Consider the following 17576-nt stretch of genomic DNA (forward strand, 5'->3'; position numbering starts at 1 on the left):
AAGTGCAAGGAGTTAGAGTTTCAGGGTCAGGAAGGAGTTCAGCCAGTGTATTGCCTGACTTTTTTTTCTTTTGATGCAAAAAATAGCTAGTTCTGCTTTTTGGACTGGAGCTCACTGAGTCAGGAGTTCAAAGAGAAGAGCATGAGGATAGGAGTGGCAGATGTCATCTGCAGCAGATGGCGATGCCCTAGGGACAGACTGTGGCCTTGAAGATGCTTCTCTCCACCCAGCTCTGGCCCAGGAATCAACGTCAGGGGCAGACAACCAAGCTCAGTTCCCGGGGGTCCCCATCCCCGCCTCTCCATCAGGCCAGCCCTTCCCGAGAACATCAGCCTTGTTCCACCCTTGGACTCCACGCTAGGCTCAACAGAGTCTCGGAGGCCAAGGGTGTGAGGAAGAATCATCCCAGCATCTGTTATTAACCGTTGTTTCCATTCTTCTGGCTGTGCTTTCTCCGGAGACCCAAAGACACTGGGTCAGTGCAGCTTTCAGCACAAACGGCTGATTAGCCAGGCCTTTGTTCAGCCTCACAAAAGAAGGGGATGATTATTAAAAGAACAGACTTTGCATTCCATATTTACCCCAGATGACATTGCCTTGATCCCTAAAATAACTCCAGATCGCCTGGGTGGAACTTGCTCGTTCTGTTTCATCTCACTATTTTGCAACTGTTTATGGAGACCATCACCATAGTGATATTATCAGAGCGGGTCAAATGAAACTCCAAACTCTTGGCTTGTTCTTGGCTTTCCTTTGTACCTTGGAACATGACTTTTTCACCCCAGTCCAGCTCTTTCATTTCTTATGAGCCCTTAAGTTCTCAGCTCCAAGTCAGCAGCAGCACGTTCCGACTGATTCCCAGCAGTTAAAAACCACAGAGGTGGTCTGCGCTAGCACGAGGGATGGAAGTACTTGGGCTGAGTTTCCAAACTGGAAACCGTCATTACCAGAAATCTCCTTTCCTTCGGAGAAAACTTGGGTCAAAGTTTCAGAGTGTTGAAAGAGGCACTACATAAACTAAAAATCTAAAGAACCTTCAGTGTTTGGTCCAAGGAACATGGCTATAGAGTTCAACAAATAAACACAGCTGGCGTGGGGAGAGCCTTTAGCAAACACTTATCTTCTTGATTATTTATTTTTCTCATAATCATCATCTTGGCGAACAGCCTTTATTGTAGCATTCTCATACGCTGCTGGTGGGGATGTGAATTTGTATGACTTTTCTAATAAAAAAAAACTTGGCAATGGGTAAGAAAGGCCGTGATAGCGTGCTCTTCCTGTGAAACAAATATCTACTTGTGGGTTCGAAGAAAGTAGTTAGGGATGTAAGCAGAGGAATATATACAAAGATGTTTATTGCTAATAATAGTGAAAGAATGGACATAACCTCACTGTACAATATGAGGGGATTGCTTTTAAAAAAAAATCTGATCTAGCCGTACAGTGGATACTAAACCATCATCACAAATTGGGCCACAGGAGAATCTTTAATAACATGTAAAATATTCATGATGTGTTCTTACGTAGGGAAAAAGCATGTTACAAAGATGTGTGTGCTGTATGATCCCATTTTTGTAAGATGTGCGTGTACATGGAGAGAAAAAAGATGAAAAAGATAGATTTTAAAAAGATGACAGTGATTATTCCTTAGGTATTTTTCTTTTTTTATGTTTATTATTTTTCTACAATGAGGATGTATTTCTGTGGTCAGATGTTTAAAAAGCTGTTTTAAAGAATAATAAGCCAGGGGCAGGGTATAGCTCAGTGGTAGAGTGCAATCCCTGGGTTCAATCCCCAGTATCTCTGTCAAAAAATAAATAAATAAAATAATAAATAATAAAACCTAATTACTTTTCCCACCCCCAAAAAAAGATGAAAAAAAAAAAAGAATAAGTTGTGATGCCTTTTCAAGTTACCTCTCTGATGGACCTTGTGGGCAGAACCAGAGTCTTATTCCAGGAGCCTTCTTGCATATAGCTCCTCAGATAGAAGGGCTCAATGATCTCTTATTGTGGTTGAAGATAATGCATGAATTGTATGGTACAGGGGACCATTATATATTTGGCAACTATAGGTTTTCTGCCTATTTAGAATTTAAGGTCAAAGATATACCAGACTGACATAACCAGGTATAAAACACACAAACAATGTAATAAGATTGACAAATGTTATTTACAAAATACCAAGAATCGTTTGATGCTTGGTGGCAGCAGTGGGGATTGTTGGGGGCAGGGTAGGACCCGTCTATGAAATCAAATAGCATACCTTATGCCACCAGTTTATTGCCTATCTTATTTAAATCTCATGACAGTTGTGTGTGGTAGGTATCATACCCCTATTTTATAGATATGGAAACTAGGATACAGAGGTTCACTCACCTGCTCTCTCACTATTGCAGGAAGATAGAAGATGTGATTATTCACCTAGAAGAGGGATAGATCCCAGTTTGTGACTGGAATGGTTGAGACAGGATGGAAGGAATAGATGGAGAAAGAAGACGTGCCATCCATGCCATCTATGGCATGGTCCCCAAAGTCTTTTACCAGACTGCTAAACCTTTAGGTTGCAGGCTGGAGAAGATAATAATTTTAGCTACCCTCGTTTGAGCACTTGGGGATGATGTTGCTATAAAAATGAGGATTACAGTGTGTCATTATATCCAACCTCACTGGCTTGTGGGAAGTAGTGGGAGTTCTGCAGGAATATATAGCACAAATGTGACGGAGAGTGAATTATATGGAAACCTAGAATCTGTCATCATTACGATTGTCGATCAAAACATCTAAACACCTCTTTGGCGTAAAGTAGAGGAGTGAAAAAAGCATGGGCTTTTGGATCAGACAGAATTCCATTCAAACCCTGGCTCCCCATCATGTAGTTAGGTGATCTCTGTCCAGCTTCGGTGGCTCTACTTTGAGGTATTTGTGGAAACTTTGCGCATTTGCTTAAATTTATTATCCCCATCATTTCCTGCTCTACTGGAAGCTATTTTGGGTAGCTCATTGGACCTGTATTAGTCAGGGTAGTGCTAGCTGCTGAAACAACCCCCAGTTCTCAATGGCTTACTACAATAAAGGTTTCTTTTCTCCCCAAAATGCAGTCTGATTGGATGTTTTCAGCAGATTCTCATGGAAGGGGACACAGTCTTCGTCCACTGTGGAGTCCTCCCTTGGGTCCTCTGCACTCAGCTGGCAAATGAACAAAGAGAGAGGGAGAGTATGGGGCAGGTCACAAGGGGCATTTTATGGCCACACCTGAAGGTGGCACATATCGCTTCCTCCCACAACCCCTTTGTCAAAGGCGGGTCACATGACCACAGCCTAACTCAAGGGAGACTGGGCAACACAGGGTTTGTGTCCAGGAAGAGGAAATGGAAAAAGTGACCATGTAGCTTTGTCAGGGCTACATACCAGGAGAAATCATGGGTAGTGTGGGGCAGAGGACGAAGGTCATCAGCAAAAGCCCAGCAGAAGTGCCAGCCAGTTGTCCAGGTAGTGGTTCCTGACTAGAGAAATCTTTGGCAATCAGAGTTTTCTTGACACATTGGTTTTAAACTGGGCTGGACCTTACAGGGTCTTAGACCAAGTATGCCTGATGGTCCCTGGCAGTTTTCAGCTATCAAGCAGGCAGCACAAAGAATATTAGAAATGGGCTCCATCACTGCCGACCGTGCTCTGGGCCTCCGTGCTGAATCACCCTGTTCCACCACACCCTCCACTCTTCCCCTTTGCATTTTGTTCTTGATCTTCCGACCTTCAGACTTGGTGATTCATTTGTTCCACTTACAGTCACTTTCTCTACTGGACCAGATACTTGCGATCTCTTCTCTGCCTTTGGTCTTTGTTTTCCTTTTTGGCTGAAACATGAAATCTTTCTGACTACAGTGGCATCGATTGCCTGAGATAAATAAGTCACCGTGTGTAGCCTGGTCCTAGGAGTTAACAACCCCAACAAAGGTCCTCTTAGGCTCTGCACTCCACTGGTTCACTTGAATGAAAAGTAAAGCCGATATTCATGTTTACTTGTTTAGAAAGATTGAAGTTTCTGTAGTGGAGAGAATGCTATTCTCTTTCCAAAAAAAGTTATTGTCCTATGTGAGTTTAAATAATACTTTACAAGGCTCTGAAATCCTTTTCTTAAATGGTATTTTGGAAAAGCATAATTTTCTTATTTTAATCAAATCCAATTTATCAATTTTTTTTTCCTTTTTAAGCTAGTGCTTTTTCACCCTGAGAAATCTTTGCCTACCAATCTTGGGAAGATTTTCTTTCATGTTTTCTTCTAGAATTTTTATAGTTTTAGTTTTTCTGTTTAGGTCTATGATCCATTTTGAGTTAAGGTTTGTATACGGTGTGAAGTAAGGGTCAAGATGTATTTCCAGCATTATTTGTTGAAAATACTATTCTTCCCCCATTGAATTACATTGGCATCTTCATCAAAAAATATTTAACTGATATACGTGGGTCTGTTTTTGGACTATTCTGTTCCATAGATCTAGGGGTCTGTCCTTAAGCTAATGTCACACTGTTCTGATGTCTGCAGCTTTATAGTAAGTCTTAAAATCAGGCAGTGTAGCTCCTTCAACTTTTTTTTTCCTTTTCCCAGTATTCTAAGATCTTTGCATTTCTGTATATATTTTCAAATCAGCTTGTTCATTTCTAAAAAAAAAAAACTTGCTGGGAATTTGAATTGGATTGCATTGAATCTGTGGGTCATTCTGGGGAGAATGAACACCATAACAACACTGCATCTTCCAATCTATGAATAGGGTACATCTATTTCTGTAGCTCTTTAATTTCCCTCAGCAATGCTTTCTAGTTTTCAGAGTACCCAGGACTTGTACATCTTTCATTAAATGTATCCTGAAGCATTTTATGGGTTTTTTTTTTATGTTATGGTAAATGGTATTTTTAAATATTTTCTTCCCCATTGTTTGTTGCTCTGGTCCCTTATTCCAGCCTTTCACTAGACTGGTCTCTCAGTCTTGCAATTTTTACAGCTTACATCAGTTCTGCATCTGGTTTAGTTTCATTCGGAACATTGCCATGGCTGATTGAAATGAGAGCTTTGGAGGAGTTTTGGATGGCCCAAGTTTGCATCCTCAGTGACTGTGCTTGGAGTTTCTCTGGCACACCATCTAATGAGCTTCATTCATAAAGCACCATATCCCAGTTCTATCCTAACTGTGATGTGACTCATGGTCCGTGCCTCAGGGAGCCCAGAGAGCAGTAGGGGCAAATTACAAGTGAAAAAGTGGTTTGTTAAGGTGCATTAAGTACACAGTTTCCACGGGCACACAGAGCAGGAGGCCCCAGACTCAGCTTTGGAGGTGATTGGCAGAGAATACTACATGAAAAAAGAGGTGACGATACTTCTGAGCCTAAAGGGTTAGCCTCAGATACGTTAGAAAGGCCATTCCAAGCCTGGTGGGTGGCTGGCTGGCCAGTTTAATAAACTAAACATGAATTCTCCCAAATATGCATATAAAAACTCCAACAGCTGGTCCGCACGTGAGAAGTCTTTCTGTAACTCTGAGCATACCCCACAGATGGTCAGGATACAAATACTTCTGGTTCAGCTCAAGGCAGTTGTGAGTTCTTCCAGGTACCTATTAGAAAAGCAAAAACAAAAGCCCTGAGAGATTGGTATCCATCCTCAGACTAAAAAATCCTCTTGGAACTACAGACTTCAGGGTGTGCTAAAAAGAAGCGGAGTGCTGGTGGTCTGTCTACCTCCCTGCTTCTTGATACATGTTTTTCCAAGATGCTGAGGGGTGGAAGAAGTGGATGTAAGCTGTCTGGCCGAGGCTGTCTCTGCAAATCACACAGTGCTCTGACTTCAAAAGAAATCAGCATTTTGGGGCCTGTACTCAGTCCTGCTTAGGGTTCCAATGATGAGAAATTTCTGAGACCCAAAAGGAGCCTCTTCCCTTAACTGGCAGGAGCTTACCCAGAATGCATGCTGGTGGTGACCATCTGTTTATGGTTTTTTTAGTCTTCAGCATCCGTTCACCTTCTTTTGGTAATAGTACCCTGATTTCCACATCACCTCCCCTGCCGATCCATTACATTGGAAGCAGTTCCCCTCCCCCATTATCAGATCCCCATCCCTGCCAGCTCCAGGGGTGGGCTCATGACTGAGGCCTGCTGGTAACTGAGGCCATGAACATGGATGAGATTGTCTAAGGGGAGAGCACAAAGTAAGAGGAGGAGAGAACCCATGACTGAGCCTTGAGGCAGCCCATCATTCAGTGGTTGTGGAGAAGAGGATGAGTCTGCAAAGAACAGAGAAGATGCAGTCAGTCATAGAGGCAGGACTGAGGGGAGTATGGCAATAGCTTAGTGGTAGAGCACGTGCTTAGCATGCACAAGACCCTGGGTTCAATCCCCAGCACCTCCAACCCTAAGGCCTCCATCAAAAAAAAAAAAAAAAAAAAAAAAAGTTGAGTGAAGGCAGGACTGAGATTGGGAGAGTCATGTGATGTCATGGAAACCCATGGATGAGAGCACTTCAAGGAGGAAGAGGTGACCAACAGTGTCAAAAGTGAGGTGAGGATTGAAACACGCCCATGTGCTCTTCAACATGGAGATATAGGTACCTGAGGGTCATTTCTGTGGAGAAGCGATGGAATAGAAGGGAAAACCAGGAAGTGGAGAGGGGACATACTGACAATTCTGTAGCTGTGAAAGGCAAGAATGAGGCAGTATGCTAAAGGAATCCACATAAAGGCTTTTTTTTTTTTCTTCAAATCAGATTTGAGACATTTCGGCATGTTTAAAACCACAGTAATCATCTAGCTGAGAGGGACTAGTTGAATGATCTGGGGAGAAACGGGATAATTGAAGTGTAAGGTTCTTGAAAGAATACAATCCCCAAGTGGGAAGATTATTTACAGCATTTCCCAGATTTACTTGGTGGACCACCCCCACTTCATGCAGAGTTTAATTAGTGTTCTGCAGAGGAGACCACTGTGGCCCAGATTAGGTCAAGGGCCTGTCCCCCAAATCAAGGCCATACTTTGGCTTCAGCCAGTCAGGATCCTGTCCTCTGGAGCTGCGAGTAGGCTCAACTCAACCCAAACTAAATGTCTGTAGAATTCAGTGTAGTGAGGGGTAAAAAGATGGCTGATTCTGGGGTTTTCTGGTATCTCCAAAGACAAAATAAAACATCTAAGACCACTGTTAGTCATCCGAGAAGATCCCCACTCAGGAAGAAGGCTCTGGCCTGCTAAAGTCAGAGGTGATTTAGGAGCTAAACAAGTCCCAGTCCCCTGGGATAGCTGTGCATTTATCAACCCAACAGTTCCAGCTTTGGAGACTTACTTGAAGAAGGAAAGACAGAAACCACATTGGGCAAACTTCCGGGTGATGCTTGCTTTCTGCGTCTTATACTAGCTGATGAGCAACCGAGAAGATTCAGCATTTAGGGGAAAGTTGGTCTGAGTCTCTGAAGTCCTCAAGTTTGCTTCTTCCTCAGGCGATGGTAACTATTTGGCTTGGGGCTTCCCTCCCATCCTGCCTCAATTCAGCAGAAATTTATGAGGACCTACTCTGTGTAAGTTGCCATGCTATGTGCTGGTATGTCCCATAGTAGCAGCACCATATTTTGCTGTTTACAAAGCACTTTCCTACATAGGCTCTCAATTTAGTGATTCCAAGAACAGACTTTGAGTCAGAAAGACCAAAGTGAGAATGAATGCATTGACTCATCTATGTGACCTTAGGCAAGTCGTTTGTCTAAGCCTCAATTTCCTCTTCTGCCAAATGGCAATAATAGAAGTTCTTAGCTCAAAGGGTTGTTGGGAGGAATCAGTGAGATAACATAAGAAAAGAGCTTAGCACGTAGTAAAGACTCAATGAAAAGCAGCCATTACTTTACTATTCATTTTTAGTCCACTTATTCACGCAATTATCCAATGATGTTGGTGTTGTTATCTTATTTCATAGAACTTCATTGAGCATCTATTATGTTCCAGGTGCTGAAAACCCACAGTGACAAAAAAAGCATTTTTTGTATTGAATTATAGTCAATTTAAAATGTTTTGTTAGTCTCTGATGTACAGCATAGTGATTCAGTTAAACACACACACACATATATATTTTTATATTCTTTTTTATGGTAGGTTACTACAAGATATTGAATATAGTTGCATGTACTACATAGTAGGACCTTATTGTTTATCTATTTTATATACAGTAGTTAGTATCTGCAAATCCCAAACTCCTAATTTATCTTTCTCCCCTTCTTACCCCACAGTAACCAAAAGTTTGTTTTCTATGTCTGTGAATCTGTTTCTGCTTTATAAGTAGGTTCCTTTGTGTCATTTTTTTTAGATTCCACATACAAGTGATATCATATGGTATTTCTCTTTCTGGCTAACTTCACTTAGTATGATATTCTCTAGTTCCATCCATGCTGCTGCAAATGACATTATTTCATTCTTTTTTATGGCTGAGTAGTATTCCATTGTATACATATGCCACATCTTCTTTATCCAGTCATCTGTCGATGGACATTTAGGTTGTTTCCATGTCTTGGCTATTGTAAATTGTGCTGCTATGAGCACTGGGGTGCATGTGTCTTTTTGAATTAGAGTTTCCTCTGGATATATGCCCAGGAGTGGGATTGCTAGATCCTAAGATAAGTCTATTTTTAGTTTTTAAAGGAATCTCCATACTGTAAGAGCATTTAGATACAGAAAAGGGGTCCCAGCACTGAGCTGTCAGAAAAGGAAGAGGAGCCATCAAAGGGAACTCAGAGGAAACCTGAGCACCAAGTGAGGTGTATTGAGGAAGAGAGCGGCCAACTGTCCTAACACTGAGAGGGCAGCAGTAAGATGAAGCCCCGAAGTGACCACTGGCTTCTGCAACATGGAGTTTCCAAGTCGACAGGTGGAGGCAGAAGCTCGACCCAGACTGAATCGTACTTGATGTGTAAACAGCCACTGCAGAGAACTCACAAAGTTTTGATGGGAAGAGGAGCAAATAAATGGGGGAGGTGGCTGGAGGGAGACTGGCATCAAGGAGATTTTTGTTGTTAGAACTTTTTTTTTAAGGATATGAGATACCGGGACCTTTTAAAAAAGCAGGTAGGAATGATCCAGGATAGAGGGAGAAATTGATGAACGAGGAAACAGACCTCCAGAGTGCAAGGGAGGGGCTGGCACTGATAGGTGCACACATCTTCATTCAAAAGCAGGGAAGGCAGAGGACGTGGGCAAGGTGCAGAACTGCTGGAAGAGGAGAGGGTTCCTGTCTGACTCTGTCACCTCTGTAAAGTAAGAGGCAGGCTCATCCGCTCAGAGTGAAGGATGAGAAGGGGACAAAGGAAGAAGACTGAAAAGAAAATCCTCATTGTAGCGGGTGGGGAATTGAATATAGCAGGAAAATCGAGCAGGAAGGCTAGGCGGGATTGAGGGCTCAATGGAAGCTTGTGGACACCCACTGAAAGTGACACTTATCGCTTCTAATTTTCCAGCGCTGTTCAGATGTTCTGATACCAGCTGAGAGTAGAGGAAGACGTAGGTTTAACTAGGGTTGGGCAAGTTAGAAGGAAAGAGAAGGGCAGAGGGCTTACAGGGTTTTGCAAGGAAGTGAGTATAATGATTACTACTAAGTGGGTGAGGAGGGAAGTCAGTCCGAGAGGGAAGATAAATGCAAACTGGGCAGAGTCAGAGATGTGCAGGTCTTGATGAGGTTGAAGAAATGCTTGTGTGTGACATCGTAGTAAAGAGGTTAAAGTCAGATTTGAGATCTTGTGACTGTGTTTTCTGACATAGTGCAATTATTGGTGAGAGGAAGTCCAGTTTAAGACCGTGGGAGGCAGGGCTTAGGGAGGGGGGAGGAAAAATTCAGTTGTAGGGAAGAAATCCGTGAGAAGTCAGTAAGATTTCTCATGGATTATGCTTATGGATGCTGAAGTCATGCAGTAAGAGGGAAGGTGGAAGTCAGTTCATGAGAACAAAAAGGAGGGGTGGCAGGTGGATAAATATGATAGTATGAACTTCAAGGAGATGGGTTTTTGAAAGAGGAAAGAAGAAACAGTATTAAGGTCCAGAGGTGGGATCTGACCTATAGGAAGCCAATCTGTGGGCTGGCCAGTGACCTGTCCAATGAGCTGTCATCATTAAAAGATGAGATGGGGAGGGAGTATAGCTCAGTGGTAGAGCGCATGCGTAGCATGCATGGTCCTGGGTTCAATCCCCAGTACTTCCATTTAAAAAAAAAAAGATGAGATGAGTTAATTAGATTCTGTCTTGGGATCTGAACTCTGTAACACAAAAGGATCTGCCAGGTAATAAAACAAGCTAATTCAGAAAATAAAAGAGGGACAGAGGTCACCAGGACGGACCCTATGCATGCTGAAATGTTGCGAGAATAGGGCTATAAGCAAGCTGTGAATGCCAGACAGTCAAGGAAGGATGCAGCCAATGCATCAAAAGAAGCAGACATGGGGCCACATGAGAGAGATGGAGTAGCCTGTCCCTGAGTGGGTTGGTTCCTGAGCCTTCTTATGATGAAATAACTTAACTTCCAAAGGTTTTCCAGCAAGGGAGCAATGTGATCAGACCTGGGGTTATGACTGTGGGCTCTGGTCCCAGACTTCCTGGCTTTGAAATCATTAGCTCTGTGATCTTGGGCAAGTTACTTAACCTCTCTGGGCCTCAGTTCCCTCATCTGTAAATGGAAATAAGAGCATTGCCCTCATAGGGTTGTAATGAGGATTAAGTGAGAAAACAAAGGTAGTGCATTTGGAACAACAAGGCTTCCTTTCCATCTTATTTCTGTAAGTAAACGGTTCAAATGTCATTTCTTTTGCAACACTTTCTTTCATGCCATTATCCTTTAGCTTCCAGGAGGGACACCATGTTCTCATGGTCCTCCCACCTCCCGAGTCACTGCTCCTCCTCAGGCTCTTTGCTGGTTCCTCTCTCCTTAATCTCTTCTCTCCACGTTCACCTCCTAAGTGAGCTCACCTAGTGTCTTGTGTTTTTAAGTACCTTGAAATATCTTTATTAGCTGACAGTTCTTATACCATTATCACCAACCCCAGCTTCTCCCAGCTGTAGACTTCCACATCTGATTATTAATTTGACATCTCTATTTAAATTTCCAATAGGCATCTCAAACATTACTTGCCCCAAACTGACTCTTCCCACTCACCTCCCCCAACCAAAACCCAAACCCCTGTTCCTCCCGCAATCTTCCACAGATCAATAAATGTTATTTATCAACAGATCCAGTGTTGATCAAGCTAAAAATCTTAGCATCATCCTGACTCCTTTCTTCTTTTCGTGCCTACCACCAGTCTATCAGCAAAAATCCAGAACTTGCCACGCCCAAGGCAACTATCTTGCTGTAAGTGCCTGCATCTCTCTGCTGTCTTACCCTGCGTTTACCTCCTCCAGCCTCTGTTATGAGGATTAAATGAGTTATTATTTGCAAAGTGCTTAACAGCATCCATCACATAGGAAGCCTCATTTAAGTGCTTTTAAAATAAATTTTAAAATGTCTTCAGTGAAGAAATAGCTTTCTACGGGCCCTAGTTCCCTACAGTCCATGCAGAACCCAGCAGCCTCCTGATCCTTGGAAAGGCCAGGCCAGATCCTGTCACTGCTCTTCCCCTCTCTGACCTCAGCAACCGGGGCTCTCCCCTTCACTCAGTTGGGGCTAGACACCTCCACCTCCTTGTACCATGGGACTGTCCCCATGGCCCCCTTGGCCCCACTTCACTAATCTGCCTGCCTGTTCCCTCACTTTGATTGTCCTCCACATCTCTAACCACCACCTGGCACCATATTTATTTAGAAGCTGATTGTCTCCCCTCCCAGGGTTCAAGCCCTGCAATAACACGAACTGTCTTATTCATTTTTCCATCCCTGGAGCCTAGAGCAGTGCTTGTATACAGTAGATGCTCAATAAATACTCACAAAGTAAAAATTTCACAGTGCCAAGCCCTTCTCTGAATCCCTGTAAAGCAGATCTGAGTCATTCTTGTGGGACTTAGTTGTATCACTTTTTATGCCAGTGGCAACTTTTACTCAACTTTGAGCTACCCGAGGACACCAGCCTAGGATGTGGCCTGGCTTTTGGTACTAGCTCCTGCCACTTGTGTCACACCGTACAGTTTACAATCCTCTCACAAGTGACCTGATTTGAATCGCACAGAAGAGAGTGAGTGAGGGAAGGCAGTTATTATTGGCAGCATCCCAGGTTCCTGCCTTCTAAACCAATTTTCACAAATATTTGTTGAATGAAGAGGTAAAAAAGAAAAGAATTTCTGAGTCACTCTGTGGAATGAGGCAGCGCCACTGGACAAATGGGTGGATTCTCTGTAGCAAATCTAAAAATACATCTAACCTTTATTGAGCCGGGTTTTCTAATTTCCACCTGTGTGGTCCCCACAGCTGTCCTGTAGCAGGTAGCTATGAGAGCATCTTAATGTCCTGTTCACCTCTGTTTTCTTTGGTGCCTCAGTCATGGCCTGGTGTATGAGTGGTGTGGCCTGATGCTCTTTTTGGGACTTGCTCCAGATCCCAAACAGAGCAAGTGGCAGTGCTGGGATTTCATCTCAGGCTCGCTCACGAGGCTCTCTGTCCGGCATGGGCTGGCCCGGCGGGCCGCACCAGTTCCGGGTCCGCCGCAGGGGCGAGCGCGTGCAACGGGTGGGGCGGGGAGGGACTGACCCATCCCAGCCCCAGTGCCTTCCGCATCCCCGCCCAGAGGCAGGAGGGCACGGTCCCTCTGCTGCCCCCTGCTTCTGCACCCACAAGGCCGGGGCTTGGGTCCAGCTGCGGGCAGAAGGCCCCTAGGGGCCCCAGCCTGGCCGCGACCCGGCATCCCGACCCCGAAGCCCACCCACCCAGCCCACAGGGCGCCGCGCCCCGCCCCGCCGGCGGGCCCCGCCCCTCACTTCCCCGTTCGGCGCTCCTCCCCCCGCGCCGCGCTCCATACTTGGCGATCGCCGCGGCCCTGCGCGCTCATTGGCCGAGAGCCGGCTGCGTGGGGGCGGGCCCGGGCCGGGCCGGGGCGGGGAAGGAAGGTGGTGGCGGCCCTGCGCGGGGGGAGGGGGGCGCTGACCCGGATGTTCACTCCTGGGCACCCGGGGAAGTGGAAGCGCTGGGCCCTGCTGCGGGGGGGAGAGCCACAGACGCCGGGACCGGGACCGCCGCCGCCGCCGCCACCATGGTAAAAGCCCGACGCCCCCCCTCCCCTAAGCCCGGGGTCCCCGCCGGAGCTCACGTCCCTCTCTCCTCGCCCATCCCCGGCCCTCGAAGGGTGGGTTCCCCTCGGGTGGGGGAGGGGCGGGGTCTCGGAGCCCAGGTAGACACCATCCCTGCCTGCTCTAGAGGGGGCCGTCGGCCCCGGAGGCTTGGGTGGGCAGCGACCCTACCTCCAGCTCCCAGCCCCCAACCTTGGCTCAAGCTGGACTCCCACACTCCACCTCTGGGTCCTGGCTAGTCTCCCCCATAGCCCAGGCTAGACCCTCCTGGACTCGTGGTCCAGGCCAGGTACCCGCTCCGGGGACGCAGCCGTGATTTCCTTTCCTCCCCGTGGCCCGGGCTAGGTCCCCATCCCCCGTCCCTACAGTCCAGGCTAGGCCGTGGTTTCTTCCTCCCATGGTCTAGGCTAGGCCTCTGTCCCCTATCTCCCCCCTTCTCCATGGTCTCTGTCCGGACCCCGGTCAACCTCTCCTCCAGTGGCCTCAGCCCGTATTTGTTCCCTTCCGTCCCTGTCTTCAGCCTAAATCTTCCTCTTCTTTCCAAGGTCTTAAGTCTGGACCCCCACCCCTTCGCCCCTGGCCCCTGCCTGGACGTCATACCCTTCCCCCCACCCGCTGATCCCCTTCCTCGGACTTCTCAGCACTCTTGGCGTAGCCTGCGTCAGCCGCACTCTGTCCTGGGCTTTACCCTCCCTCCAGGGCCCTGCTCCCTGCCCTGCCCCCAACCCAGGTGGTCCCCTCCCCTCTACCTGCTGTGAACCTTCTTTGCCGCCACTAGGAAACGAGAGGAGCTCTCCAGCCTGGGTAGGGGTGGGGAGGGGTCCCGGGGCTGTGCCTTCTCAGGTTTGAGGGGTGCCCCTTCCGGAAGGCTGCCTGGGAGCGAGCGAGGGCAGGGCGGGCATCTGTGTGCCCGGAAGGCAGCACGGCGCTCTACTGGCCCTTCCCGCGGCCGCCGCCTTGGTGCCGCGGGGTTCGGTGCTGGCGGAGCGTCCCGCCTGGCGGCCGGGTCCCGCGGCGCCTGGACGTGAGTGGGAGCGGTGGGATGAGGGCGGGGGAGCCGACGGTACAGGGATGAACGCACAATCGCCCTTGTGAGGCCGCCGCCCTTGTGGGGTCCCCAGGCCCCGTGGCCACCATACGGCCCGGACACGATGCACCCCAGCAGGCGCAGCCTCCCTTTTCCCCTCAACTGTCAGCTCGTGAGGGTTGGAACTGCTGATTATGGAGGCGCCTCGGATCCGGTGAGCCAGACTCCCAGGGAGAGAGCTCGAACCACTCGTGCTGTTTGTTTTGGTAATGAAGGCAGGTGATCTGGGGGCGCTCTGACTGGCCAGAGGTTTCACCTAAGCTTGGACACGTGAGCCCGCCCTCCCTCCACTTTGGAACCTTCTGCAGGGTAGGCCTGACACCCAGGTTGGAGGGGCCAGAGGGCTCCTGCCTGCAGTGGCCAAGGACTCTTTGGAGACGGGACTGAGAGCTCGGGCCATCCCCCTGCTCCTTCTGCCCAGTGCAGGCAGATGTTTGCTTGTGGACTTTGGGCCCCAAAGGGTTTTGAGGCTATTGGTTCCTAGTTTAAGGAAGGGATATTGCTGCTGAACTAGGGTGACTAATTCAGAGTGGCTAAGTTGTTTTTTTTTTAATGCGTTCCTGTATGTTGATTGAAAAGGTGGCCCTTGCCGCTTTTAATGCTGTTGGACTTCCCTGAGAGCATTGGTGGAGAACTGGCTGCAGTCAGGGTTGGCCCAGCCCCAGGCCTTGGTGGGGAGAGACTTCTCTAGGACAGTTTTTGGGTAAGGACTTAAAAAGCAAAGTGAGGTTTTATAAATTTGCCGTCAGGGCAAAAGCAGGGGAGAATGGTGGGGGTGGCCAGGTGGGGCTACTCAGGGCAGCATATCTGGGGGGTGTGGGGGAGTGGGGAGAGCATCTTGCCTTGGCCCTCAGTGCCTGAGTTTCCAAATGTGAGAGGAAAGTGCCTTAATGATCCAGAAGGAGCACGATGATACATGAGGCTTCTCAGGAGTCCTATATTAGGATCTTATTTGGACGATCTGAAAGGACTGGAAGGGGTGGAGGAAGAAAGCTACCATTTCTTGGGGGTGGTGGGGGGCTACTAGGTGCCAGGCCTGTGCTCTGTGCTCTGCTTGTTTAATCCACACAGAGCTGTTTGAGAGAGTTGCTGTCCCCATTTTATAGGTGAAGAAGCTGAGGCTCAGGGTGTGGAGTAACTTACTCAAGATGTTTAGTTGGTGGAAGCACATCTGGCAGGCTCTGAACCTCATCCTTCCCCTTGTCCCAGGTTGCTTACGTGTTGAGGGTATGAAGGACACTGTGTCGAAAATGTGATAATGGGTACTCAGAGATGGCAAGGGAGGGGCATCATTGGCTGACTACTGATTGTGTACCTGGTCCTTTGCAGAGTGCTGTCCTTTAATAGTGAAATAGTAAGGTGGTGATGCAGGCTTGTTTCACATAAGCTCTTTGAGGGCAGGGGTTTTTGTCTTATGTTCCGGGTCTGTATCCCTGTGGCCTACAACAGTACCTGGCACTGAAGAAAATAGCTTGGAGGGCTCTCTTTTGGGGTGTATATTGAATTCAGCCACTTGGATTTTATACTCATTCTCTCAGTAGTTTGTTCTTAGTATCCCCTAGGCTTATAAGTATTTCCGACTGCTTGTGGTTCAGTTTATCCCAGCTTGAATATTCTGACTAGTAAAACTGGAGACGTTTCGGGTAGGACACAAATGGTGGTGTGGGGTTGCATAATAATAGGTAAATGAATTAAAACCATGGTGGGTTTTATTTTCAATAGGTTAGATGGTAGAGAAACCAGATGGATCTGAGTTATCTACAGAGGGAAATAGTGATTTGAGAATCTAAAATGCGTTGGACTTGGGAGTAAATTGCATGATTTCTGTTGGCATCGGTTATGAATGCATGGGCAGATGGAATTTATTTGCATTCTCTTAGCAGGTAATAATCTCACCACTGTCTGTAAGTGCTTTACAGTCTCAAAGCACTTTACCCAGCTCTAGCTTCTAACTTAGGAATTATTGTTCCAATTTAGAGTTATGATTCTGGTGCTAGATGGTGGGGCTGTAGCAGGGGAGGCCCCGGCATGAGTGAATCCCTCCCCCACCAGCTCCCAGATAGTTTGGCTTGACAGGAGTTGGTAGGAGAAGCCTGTCATATTGTTACAAGGTGAAACAGTGTAGTTGACACTAATGTGTCTTGGCTGGTCTCCTGGTGTGGGTGAGATACAGTGCTCCTCTCAGACCCCACGTGCATTTACAGCCTTGTTCATTTAGACCCGCCAGGCCGCTCTTGGTGAAATGCTTGAAAATAGCCAACAATCGATAGGTTGAGATAAAGGAGATGCTAAATCATATGTTTGAAAGTAGATATTCCTATTTATAACTCGGAAGTCCTAGTCTACTTTTACATCCCTTGGGGGAGGGGAGAGGACAGATGACTGATGGAAAAGGGAATGGTGGCTGGGCAGGTACTTTGACCATTGAGACTCCTGCTTCACATGCTGGGAAATGCTTGCCATTAGACAAATTCAGAAGTGCGTTAGCAGGTCTTTGAAGCTTTAAGGTGACATTAGTTCACTGTATATGTACCGTGTATTTATGAAGTGCCCTCTCTGTGCTGCTTTATGTGCTGGGGACGAGGATGCAGTGAGGAGCAAGACAAGCAAAGGTCCCTGCCTTCCCACTTATGTTGTTTGGCGGGGAGGCGTGTCACTCAAGTTTAAGGAAGGAGAGCCTTGTTTAATGTAACTGCATGCACACTCGCGTGAGATAACGTGGAAGACTTTAGAGAAAGCTGGGGCTTGTGCCAGCTTCAGGCCAGGCCCTTCGCAGTGTGCCTGATCTGTTGCCACTACTGCGGAAGTGAATTGCACTGCGCACACAGTCTGTTCCCTCAGAGGCTCTCCAGCTGGGAGCGTAATCTTGTCCCACAGAAGCCCTGCCCTTCTAACCTGGGCTACCATTGATTGAGGATCTACTATAATCCAGAAATGTGACTTAGGTTCTACCTCGTTCCCCCATTTGATGCTGAAGTGGTTGAAGGACTCAGGTCCGGGTTGACCTGACTCCTGTTCTCAGAAACAGTGAGCAGTCGGACCCGCAGGTGCAGGCTCTTGTCCCATATCTCCTTGTGGCGGATCCTACCAGTGAGAGTGGGGTGTGAAAGTCCAAAGGGCGCAGGTTTGAGATTGCCCACATTAAGACCAGCAGGAGCAGTGCCATTTCCAGACCTCACCTTTTAGAGATTAACCCCTGGATGTGGGGAGATGGAGGCTTAACCGTGTGCCAGGCACACTGCTGGGAGCTGTAGCCCACCTGGGACGG

At 47.2% G+C, this 17576-nt stretch overlaps 1 protein-coding gene across 2 annotated transcripts in view; it reads left to right on the forward strand.

Moving 5' to 3' along the window:
* The first annotated feature begins 13037 nt into the window (after window positions 1–13037).
* CAPZB (capping actin protein of muscle Z-line subunit beta) overlaps window positions 13038–17576 on the forward strand; it is a 130891-nt gene continuing 126352 nt past the window's right edge. Inside the window, exon 1 of one of the 2 annotated variants that reach the window (XM_064493987.1) lies at window positions 13038–13187. In XM_064493987.1, the coding sequence (XP_064350057.1) occupies window positions 13185–13187 (3 nt within the window). In that variant the 5' untranslated portion in view covers window positions 13038–13184. The remainder of the gene's footprint in view (window positions 13188–17576) is intronic. The other variant, XM_031464229.2, reaches the window with a different exon arrangement.

This window comes from Camelus dromedarius, chromosome 14 (assembly GCF_036321535.1).
Source record: "Camelus dromedarius isolate mCamDro1 chromosome 14, mCamDro1.pat, whole genome shotgun sequence".
Lineage (NCBI taxonomy): Eukaryota > Metazoa > Chordata > Mammalia > Artiodactyla > Camelidae > Camelus > Camelus dromedarius.